Here is an 11,606-nt window from a genome sequence, read left to right as displayed (position 1 = left end):
AATTACATAAACTTAAGCACAAAAAACACTATGAACTAACTAATAATGCAGTCCTCTAAACCCACCACCAAAATCATAACAAGCAAAATCATATGACCAGAAGGACTTAACAGAAGTGAAACACAGGAAACCCCAAAGAACACAAAAAGTCCAGAAAAACAAAGTCCAGGCAGGATGTGACAGATTCAGTACACAAATACAATTAACAAACCAAAAAGGTTTTAATTATTTTCCACAAAATGTCATCAGAAAGATGTTATCAGGGTATCAGCATTAAAAACATAACATTGACCTCTGATGTGTTTAAGATCTCTTTAAAAAGTCTGAATTTTACAATTCTGGTCTTAAATATTCATCACACCTCTGTGTATTTCCTGCTACTACTCTTCTATCCAGCAACAAAAGAGAAAACACCTGAGAGTTTCTTTCTGTGACAGACTATAAGAAAGACTTAAACAAGACTATGTAACACAACTTTCCTCTTTAAAATAGTTAATAAAAGTTCTATATAAGTTGAATTCTTAAGCAATAAAATACACTTGCTCACTTAAACACAATGAGAGGTTTCTTAGTGACAGTTTTTGTCTCGTTTGAAAAGTAGTTTACAGAGGCTAATGTCAATTAATGTCAGCAAACTTAAGATAAGTTGTGTAAAGGCCTAAACACACCGGAAGCGTCTGACACGTGTGTTTTGAAGTACACTGATTGTTTTTAATGGCTGAACACGCACTAGAAGCATTGTGAGGCGCATCAAACTGCCTTAATGAGCCTACACTGACCTTGTTTCAATTTTTGTCAAATGCGGACCCAGCGACCAAAGCTGTTTTCTCTGCAGCCAAAAAAGAGAGAGATAGCGCGGTGGTGGTCAAGCAAGGAGAGCAAGCGGTAGTGAACCGCTGCATGAGAGAAATAAAACGTTATATTCTGATTATTTTACGGCAGTTACATTTTAAAGCACAAATAAATAACCATCAATCAGTCAAAAGATGATTTTCTGTGGACATGGATGCTCTTAGTTTCAGTTTCATTTTCCTCCTCTGCATTTCTCCTTTTCATTCATTCATTACATTCAACTAATGCAGCCGTTAATACAAAGAGCAAAATGAAAAACCTGTGTTGGTTCTGTGGTTGGAATTTCAAATCTGATGCCTGCAGTGCGCCATAGGAGCGTCAATTATCGCTTTCAGTGCGTTTGAGCCTTAACTGACATTACTGATGGCTGATGACTATTCTCTGCTTGTGCTACCAAACTCTTATGGCATAGCAACGTACTCAAATTAAATAATAATAATTATAATTGTTATTATTCTAATCCTTCATCTCCACAGCACGTTTCAAAAACATGTTTAGAAAGTGCTGTAAAGGCATGAAAACTGTTTTCACGGTTGTTACAAAATAGAATAAATACAGTGAGAAACAGATAAGAAAAGGAAGTAAAACTAATCAAAAGCCAATTCATAAAAGTGAGTTTTATGTTGTTTATGTAAAGAAGTGTTCTTTTTTCAAGGAGGGTTTTTTTCATCTCTGATCTTTAAGAAGGGGGTGTGGCCTCCCCTAACATGCCGTGTTCACTAGGAAATGGCTCAGAAACCATTAAAAAAAAAGGGATAGAAATAATTGCATGAAAACAGTTCTCTCTGACTTCAGAAGTCTCCTTTGGAAAATGATTCAGATCTTATTTTTAACACTAAAAGTAGCATAAAATCAAGTATTACCTGTATGTCTGATTATACAGTGTTTGCAGAACCTGTTCATGTAATAATGACTTTACTGTATTCACTGATAACTGTAAAATACTGATATATGTTGTGATAAAATGCTGCCATGATAAAACCTCAACCACAACCTCTACAGTCCTTCATTTGTTTAACCAGGTTTGTATGATGCCTCCACCACCCAGAGGAAGATAAATAGAAGAAAAACAGTAAAATCTAATGATTACAAGAAATAGAGTAACTGTGTTCATTAACAGCTATAAACACAACTGACTGAAAATCAACATTACTTGCTCTCACAGTATTTCAAACAGTTCAAGAACATCTGAGACTAAATATAACTGACATCATTCTGCAATAAACAACTATTTTAATAATAATAATAATAATAATTTTGTTTATATTTGAAGAACTAAACTACTAATCTACACTGATTTATGATGTTAGTCACATCTGGACTTACCGAGCCTCTCTGCACTTCCTCACAGCTGGGATCAGTCTCCGTCGTCCCTCAGGTGATATGTTGTACTCCCCCAGGTTCAACTCATCCAGAACCTCCTCTGACATCTGCAACATGTAGGCCAGAGCTGAGCAGTGGATCTCAGAGAGTTTTTTCTCTGATCTGTTCTCTGACTTCAGGAACTTTTGAATCATATGTACTGAGTAGATGTTCATCTCCATCAGACAGTGGAAGATGTTGATGCTTCTGTCAGGAGAGATATCATACATGTCCATCTCCTTCAGGTTGTTGGTGAGCCTCTGGATGATTTCTGGACTGTTCTCTGTCCGACCCAGGAGGCCTTCTAAGAGACTCTGGTTGGACTCCAGAGAGAGGCCATAAAGGAATCGAACAAACAAGTCCAGGTGGCCATTTCCACTTCTGAGAGATTTCTCAATGGCTGCCGTCAAGAAGACATCCAGAGATGGGTCATTGTTTCTGGAAAAAGCAGTAATCTTCATGAGGGAAGACTTTTGTTCTGGTTTCCTAAGTTCGTACTCTTCTCCCAGGAAGGCCTTCAGTACCTCTGTGTTGCTGCTGGTGTAACAGTGGTACATGTAGACTGCAGCCAGAAACTGCTGAACGCTCAGATGAACAAAGCAGTAGACTGTTATTTGGAAGATCACATTCTGTCTTTTTAAGATCTCTGTACAAAATCCCGATAACACTGAGGCCTCTTTGACATCAAGACCACACTCCTCCAGGTCTTTTTGGTAGAACTCGACGTTTCCTTTCTCCAGTTGTTCAAATGCCAGTCTCCCCAGCTTCAGTAGAACTTCCCTGTCAGCGTCCATCAGCTCCTGTGGCCTCGTCTCATGTCCTTCATCATACTTGTGCTTCTTCCTCTTTGTCAGAACCTGTGGACTCATCTCATGTCCCTCATCATACTTGTGTTTCTTCCTCTGTGTCTGAACCAGCAGGAAGTGTGAGTACATGTCAGTCAGGGTCTTGGGCAGCTCTCCTCTCTGGTCTGTAGTCAACATTCGCTCCAGAACTGTAGCAATGATGCAGCACAACACTGGGATGTGACACATATTGTGGAGGCTCTCAGATGTCTTGATGTGTGAGATGATTCTGCTGGCCTGCTCTTCATCACTGAATCTCCTCCTGAAGTACTCCTCCTTCTGGACGTCAGTGAAGCCTCGTACTTCTGTTACCCTGTCAACACATGTACGAGGCATCTGATTGGCTGCAGGTCGGGAAGTTATCCAGACGAGAGCAAAAGGAAGCAGATTCCCCTTGATGAGGTTTGTCAACAACACGTTGACTGATGACTTCTGTGTGACATCAGACACGATCTCCTTCCTGCTGTTGAAATCCAGTAAAAGTTTGCTTTCATCCAGGCCGTCAAAGATGAACAAAACTTTATAGTCATCGAGCTGTTCTGCTGTGACCTTCTGTAATGTTGGATGGAAAACATGGATCAGCATGAGGAGACTGTACTGCTTATCTTTGATCAAGTTCAGCTCCCTGAACGAAAGCGGAATCACCAGATTGACATCTTGGTTTTCCAAGCCCTCTGCCCAGTCCAGAGTGAACTTCTGCACTGAGAAAGTTTTTCCAATGCCAGCGACGCCATTCATCAGAACAACTCTGATGTATTTCTGTTGGTCAGGTAAGGCTTTAAAGATGTCCTGACACTTGATTTGAGTGTCGTGGAGGGTCTCCATCTTGGAAGCTGTTTCAAACCGCCATTTCTCATGTTGGGTATTAACATCTTTACTTGTTGCCTCTGTGATGTAGAGCTTAGTGTAGATACTGTTGAGGAGGGTTTCACTTCCTGCTTCATCAATTCCTTCAGTCACATGTTGACATATCCTCCTCAGTGAAAACTTATACTTATCTATAACCTCCTCCGGACCACTATCTTCTGAAAGAAAGAAAAAAATATAATTAAAAAGAAATTTTCAGTAGGATAGAGGAGGTAGATTCCTGATGATGACATCAGCAGAGAGATCTCCAGTCTTACTTTGTACAGTGCTGGTCTGACTGTCTGTCTGCAGTCCAGGTCTTGTTCTGGAACTTTTTGCACACTGGGGACAGGAGAAGTCTCCTGATGAAGCAGACTGGTCCCAGTATGAGGTGATGCACTGTCTGCAGAACAAGTGTCCACAGCCAATAGAGACTCCATCCTTCAGGAGGTCCTGACACAAAGAACAGCAGAACAGCTGCTCCTCCACAGAAACACCCCTCATGTTCCTCTCTCTGTGGACATGAACACATTCTTTATGTCACGTGACATTAGTGGTGGCCATCCGACAGCTCACAAGTTGCATGCAGCTCTTTCCCTACATAAACAGTCCAGACTGTCAGTATTTGGACAGTTACACATTTGTGTTCTTCAGGCTCTGGGCTTCAACACATTCAATTTGAAATAAAATAATGGATTCTACATTAAAGTACCAAGCCCTTGCTTTAATTTGAGTAGGTTTACATCTATACTGAAATATACAACTATTTGTTGTTTGTCTTGTTTCTGCAGTGGCGTTTACTCTCAGTCACTGTATCCGTTTACTGCATCATTAAAGATGGCATGTTTCTGAACAGCATTTGAATCTGCTGTCATGAATAGTTGGAAAATATTTTTCTGTAACTTGCATCATATAGATGGATATAAAAAAAGTACTGGTTGATGGATAAACTGAGTGAATGAATACATGAATATTAAATTGGCATGGGTGACAGCCTATTATAACTATCAAAAATTAATTCAGGACATTCAATTTTAAATAAAATGGATGGATACTACAATTGCAAGGCTTCAAAAGTAATTAGGCACAACAAAGCAGGATTTAAGATGTTAGCTTCATAAATTGGCTTTGCAAATGTTTCATAAGAGGGGATAGACACAATGCATTTTGTAAGTAAATCAATGTTAAGATGGTTTTTGTCTGTTAACAAGAAAACTCCACATGGCTCCTTTAAGCTACTATGAGACATTAAAAGTCAGGAAAAATAAGCAGGAGCCAAATGAGCAAAACAGAAAAGTCCACTTGTGAAAAATAACAGACTGCTGCTCTTTTGTCTTGTGTTGTGATGCTGAACAGAGAGCTTTGCTAAATATCTTCATAATGCATCTTTTCATTTGTGTTTGTCTCTCTCTCTGTTTCTGCTATAATCTCTCTCCCTCTGTGTGTGTGAGATCAGTTTTACAGATTATACTTTTCCCAAACATTAAACGTCAGACTCAGTTTTCTCTGCTGCAGTGGTCAGTCTGGAGCAATAAATCAGCTGCAGCAGGCTGTTTGTATACATTTCCATTACCTCCTCCCATATTTTGTGCCTTTGAACAAGAACACGTTAAGACACATTCTGTATTGCAGGAGACCAAACACTCAATTTTCTTCTGTTTTACCTGCACAAAACCCTGGTGCAGTCCTTTAGTAAACAAGGACAAACAACATTTGACTGTTACTAAACCCTTAGTAAATATCACCCTGAGTTATCTGCTACTACTTTTGATTTTTTGACTGGAAAATCAAATACCATTACCAGCCCTGTCTCTGTATCTGGTTAACATGTACATGAAGATCTGTTTAAGATTACAGCTGAATGGAAGGTAGTTCATTATTTTGTTCCACTGTATTTCCATAATATTTTATCCACAGATGCAAAGTGGAAAGTGGAAGAGTCTGTAACATCTACATGTTTGAGAAGTGTGGGGTTTGAAAATGCCAAATGTCCAAAATGCTGGACCCAACCCACAGTGGACCCATGGAAAACATGCCCAAAGCCAATGTGCATAACTTAATTTTCAAAAAGCAGAGAACCAACCTGTATGGACCGAAACATAGCGGACCCATGAACACTAGCAGCAGCCTGATGTGATCAAATAATTTGATCAATTAACAAGCAGGCAGTGATTCTAATATTAATGCCCTGAGAACGAATGTAAACTCATAGAAATTAAAATAATTAGTTCATATGCTTCAAACATAAATTCATAACATATAATAACTGAAAATCCTGTTCATTCTCTTGTAACAACAATAATACACTCTGTAGCCAACTGAATGATAGACAGACAAAAGAAAATATTCTAACCTGTTTACTCTTTATTTTATTTAATATAAATCAATAATAAATGTAATAGGCCTATCTGTCAATCAAATTTCAAAAATCCAAAGTTTATCAGGATAAATCTTGTTAACAACTGATTTCCTAAAATAAGTTTGGCTTCAGTTTCGTTGTCAGAACTTTTATCTCAAATTCATCAACTATTTGCATAAAACAGGAACAAACAGCTGATTGTCCAGTTAGTTTTAACTCCTTGTTCAACTTTTTCCTTTAACATGTTCCTCACCTCAATTCTCTTCACAGTTCACATTCCCTGAACTGCACCTTCTCAAATCAACTAGATCAAAACATTTTGCTATGACCCAGAATCCATTTGGAACTTTATTCCAAATTATATATTCTCTAAATTAGGTGATCTTCCTTTCTTACTTAGGTCCAACTACAATATTGAATAATTACCATGCAGATTAGCCAATTTCCACAAACAAATGCTTTTAGCTTGGTCTCTTATTTACAAGCAGTGTTTCTCTCCACATAAATATCTCATTTGGAATAACTGTGACAGACTATGCAAAAACAAATTTATATTTTTCCCGAATCGATGTAATTCAGAAGTTCTTCTAATGAATTATTCTGAATTTGTATCTATTTACAGTATCACAGTTGCCCCAAAACAATTTGCTATTGTAATGGATGCCATTTCCAAAAGTGTGATTATGTTATTTTAGGGTAACACTGAACCACCTCTTTTTCCTTGTCTCTTAACTTTGAATAACACCATAGTAGGAAAAATGTGTTTTTTAACCAGCCCTTCAACCAAGAACAGAAGTATCAGATCCTTCTTTCAGAAAGACATCATCACCATCCCATATGTAATCCATTACTGGGGAAGATTTGTCCCAAATATTTGGTGTGAAAAGTTTGGATTTTATCTTAGAAAGCAAACAAAACAATCTGTTCTCTGCTACTGAAATCATATTAAATATTGGTTGAAGCAACTAATAAACATTTAAGATCAGCAATCAAGCACTCTTACTACAAAACTAAAGCTATAAATTAAGAAATAATGCAGTTAATGAAATGACATTTAAAAACGGAATCATTTTCAAGTCAGTTAACAGTAGAAACAGTCTCTTACTTTGTGTCTGAGGGTACAGGTTCATTACTGAAGCCTGGAGGATCATCTACAGACCGGTCAATCTCTATAGACAGAAGGCTGGATGTTAGAGAGTCTGCTCCATCCTCCTCTTCCTCCAAATCACTCATCTTGTGGAGTCTGAGAGGTAAACCAGTAACACTGGAGACACACAAATAATACACCCAGTTCTACCTCTCAAGTTAGCAGCTTCTTATTAGTTTACATTAACTTTAAATTTAACTACATCTAGCCATCACAAAGATAAACTTTGACTCTGGTTTAAATGCAAGAAACAGTCTTCAGATAAACATGTGTGTCGTTCTTTATGACGCATGGGACACACTGGATGCGTGAGCAGCGCGTGCGCGTCGCGGAACCTCTTTCTTTTCATTTCAGCGGCGATGCTCACCGTTGTTACGTGTACTCGGCCGCCATTTCCAGTTTGAAAAGTGGTCCCTCCCCTTCCGCTACGTAGCCAAGATGGCGACCATTGGGAGCGAGAAATATTGTTCTATGCCATAGTTCCATACTCAACTTTTTGACTGTTTTGAGTGCACCACCTGGGTACTCACAGTGCACTGCATTTTTACATACTTAGTGTGAACACACTTATGCACTCAAATTGTTAAGTGTAAGTACAGAAGTATGTGATTTGAGACACAGCAGAGGTCTTGCCTATTTTCTCCGCGTGATGCGCGCGGTTCTCAGCAGAAATAGACAGGGAACACGATACGAAGATAGGGCTGCCAGTGGCAGAGGCGCCGCAGCAGACACGCTTCCTATATGGACGCTGCAAGCGTGCGAGACGCAGCAGTTCAGCGACGCACACGCACTGCTGAGGTTCACGCATCCAGTATGTCCCAGGCATGACTCCTCTACTTTGATTGAACCAGTGTGTCACGTTACATCGCTGTGAGGACACAGAAACCAGGAAAAGAAAAGAGGTTTTTGATCAATAATGACAGTAATCATTATTTGCAGCCCTAATATTAACACTCACCCTGCCTCAGACTTGCTGTTTTCCTCCTTCTGCTCTGTTGACTTTAAAATGGAGTCTGAACAAGACGGGAAACTTTCACTTTCAATGGGTGCGTCTCAAGTCTCTTATTTTATGGCTCCTCGCTCCTCGTCTGAGCCGGAAGTTGTTCCTGATGCGCCATTTTGACGAGTGTCCCAAGTTTCTTATTTTGCTCGGAGGAGCGAGGAGCGAGGAAACATGAGAGCAGACTTCACGGAAGTCTTTTACCGGCCGACACGCCCCCTTATTGGATATCAGTTATTGATTGGACGCTGCAGCTGATCAGACTGATATGATACATCACTGCAGTTTCATACCAAAGTGGAGACAGATTACAGATTAAATTTAAGTGTATCATTCCCAAGTTTTATGTTTATTTATATATTCATCATATAGTTAAAAATCTGTTAATTGTCGGTCTGATCAACAAAAGAACCATAAACAACTTTCTTCATTTATTAGAAAGATTTTTTTTCATGATGTTATTTCCTCCATTAAACTGTTTCTTGCTGACAGACAGACTCTTCCTGACTTTAACTTTATCCATAATAACAGTTAAACACATTTATATTTTACATAATTTATCGTCATTTCCATTCAGTCACATGTGAGGCTGAAAAGTGTCGGGTTTGATATGACTTACATCATTTCCATTTGCCCTGAAACATTTAGCCAAATACATATTTTTCAGTGTTCAGAAGACACCCTGATCATATTCTGGGTTATTGAATGATGAATTCACTATCAGGGTTATCAAAAATACAGATGGAAATGATCAATAAATAGTATAAACGCATTCTGCGAGTAGAAATGGTTTCTACAGCTGTTAAAGCCGACTAACAGCTGATCCAGCTGTGATCAGCTGTCGCCGTTATCAAAAACGGACGTCGCTTCACATGACGCTTCAGAGGAGAGGACGTCTCATGTCTCTTAAAACAAATTTCCTCGTTCCCTCTCTCCTCGCTTGGTTTCCTTGCGTCTCTCCTTGCATCCAAGGTGGGAGGGACTAAGACGCAAGGAAAAGACGCAAGTGAGGGAAACGTGGATGCAATTTAAGAGACTTGGGATGCACCCAATGTTCCTCCCAGTTTGCTCCCTCCCACTTCCTCTGTAATGTCAGTCGTGTGTGTGTGTGTGTGGTGAGAGAGAGGAAATGCTCAACGAGTGCAAAGAACAAGTGCAATCACAGATCAGCAATCATTAACAAAGATATACTGACAGTGAGTGTGTTTTTCCAAACCTATAACTTCATTATATGTATTTTCCTTCTCTCCTTAATGTTCTGTTTCTCTCTCTGTAGCTGCGGCAGTCAGAGAAAAGTCAAGATAACTGAACTGTCAGGTTTAAAGTCATCTCAAGAAGGTGCAACTGTGCTTGGTCGCACAACGTGATTTAGCCAAGTAGATCATGTTCCTGGATCAACATTGCGATCAACCAATCACAGCCCTCTGACATCATCAGTGTGCTGCTCCTGTCGTTCTCTCAAAATTTCTTTTTGGCCTCAGAGACAATTTCTCTTACGAATAAGTATTGTGTAACTAGCCACCAACAGGGGTAGTTCACATCATAAGTTGTTTCCAGAAAAACTACAATGTTCCTGTTCATTTTATTGATGAATTATTCTGACCACAGCAACAGTAGGGATTTACCCTTTATTGTTAGTGAACAATATTCTATCTTAACTTGCTAGTAGCTCATACAGCCACAGCTCTAGGTAGGTACTAGTCTGTAAGGATAAATATTAAATATTAGTGACTTAAAGACATGCAGTTAAGGATTTTGTTGAGTTTTCTGACTATTAATAAATTAATAAATTCAATTAGGAAAACTTAGCTTACCTCTGAAGAAAAGAAGCACAATTGTCTTTGGGGCCAAAAAGAAATTTTGAGAGAATGACAGGAGCAGCACACTGATGATGTCAGACGGCTGTGATTGGTTGATCACAATGTTGATCCAGGACCGCAATGTGATGTTGATCCAGGAACACGTTCTACTTGGATAAAGCATGTCGTGCATGCTTGGGCACAGTAAATAACTGTGTCTTGGCTTGTGATGGTGAGTTGGCATTTTTACATAAGCGTAGCGTCCAAGGTCTCAAGGTTGAGCTGCTACCCCCTCCCAAACCACTCTTGCTCTGCTGTTAAGTAGAGCACCGGCAGTTTTCATGAAGTCTAACTGATTATTTGTCTGCCATGGTGGTTGGGCTCAAGGGGCCCCACTGTTTCTGCTGAAGTTATGAAGCACTGGATCACCCCCCTCCACCCACCCCACCTTATGTAGCATTTTGCACATGTGCAGAACAGATCGGGCAGCTGGCATGGATTGGGTAATGACATGGCCAAACCATGTAATTCCAGCTTCTGGGTCCGTCATGTGATGCTATTGGGCCCAAAAAGACTTTTTCCCGCACACAATCATGTGAAAAGGAGTGGTTGTAAAACGGTAGATACGTTTATTTGAGTGTCACAATGCCTGCAAAGTCTAGAAGAGGCACATGTTTGAATTATTGTATCCCGGTTCAAGTTAGTGGAGGATTAAACCGGAAGTGAGCTGGCTCGGCCGGCAGAAGTCTCTAGTGCACATGCTCTATGAGCTCAATGATCAGGAAGCATAAGCAACATCTGGGTCATTTCTTTACAGCGGGAAGTGGCTTTTTTGGCTCCATGTGCCACTTAGCAACTTTCATAGGAATGAACAGGGCCCTGCCTCCAGCACTTAATCCAGTTCTCTTTATGCATCCATGATGTTTACCAGGCAGGAAGGGTCTAAAGAAAATATGCTCTCCAGTTGCATCATGGGAATTGAGGATCCACCGTTTCCTGGATATACTGGTTTCTCTTTAAGAGAATTTTTTTAATTTGTAAAGCTGAATTTTGCATATGGAAGGTGCTATATAAATAAATGGTTGTTATTATCATTATTATTATTATTATTAAAACAACAAGTAGCAACACTTAAGCAGTAACCATTTTAAAAAAATCACATGTTCATAATTTAAAAAAAACAACAAACAAATAAAAAATCACTACAGTTTCCAAGATCAAGAATTTCTCATATTGATTTATAAAAGATGTGTAACAAAAAAGATTAAGAAATACAATTGTAATTTTTGTTTTTAGAAATCTTATCAAAAGGACATCAAAACTTTATTTGAAACCAATAAATTGAGGTCAGTCATGGTATGATCTGAAAATCTGTTTTATGTCATGTATTGTCACA

The 11,606-nt window shown here is 39.2% G+C and overlaps 1 protein-coding gene across 5 annotated transcripts in view; it reads right to left on the bottom strand.

The window, feature by feature from the left end:
* The window catches only part of LOC122987203 (NACHT, LRR and PYD domains-containing protein 12-like), a 30,480-nt gene extending 21,868 nt beyond the window's left edge, over positions 1-8,612 (bottom strand). Inside the window, exons 1-4 of one of the 5 annotated variants that reach the window (XM_044358956.1) lie at positions 8,370-8,612; positions 7,370-7,557; positions 4,184-4,419; positions 2,179-4,084 (exon numbers count right to left, since the gene is read on the bottom strand). In XM_044358956.1, coding sequence (XP_044214891.1) covers positions 2,179-4,084; positions 4,184-4,419; positions 7,370-7,497 — 2,270 coding nt within the window. In that variant the 5' untranslated portion in view covers positions 7,498-7,557; positions 8,370-8,612. Of the gene's footprint in view, positions 1-2,178; positions 4,085-4,183; positions 4,420-7,369; positions 7,960-8,369 lie in introns of those variants that run through there. The other 4 variants (XM_044358955.1, XM_044358957.1, XM_044358961.1 and 1 more) reach the window with 4 other exon arrangements.
* Positions 8,613-11,606: the final 2,994 nt, after the last annotated feature.

The sequence above is a fragment of the Thunnus albacares genome, chromosome 8, assembly GCF_914725855.1.
Source record: "Thunnus albacares chromosome 8, fThuAlb1.1, whole genome shotgun sequence".
NCBI classification, from domain to species: domain Eukaryota; kingdom Metazoa; phylum Chordata; class Actinopteri; order Scombriformes; family Scombridae; genus Thunnus; species Thunnus albacares.
Note: the sequence above shows the minus strand (reverse complement) of the source record. Positions and strands in the feature narration are given on the sequence as shown.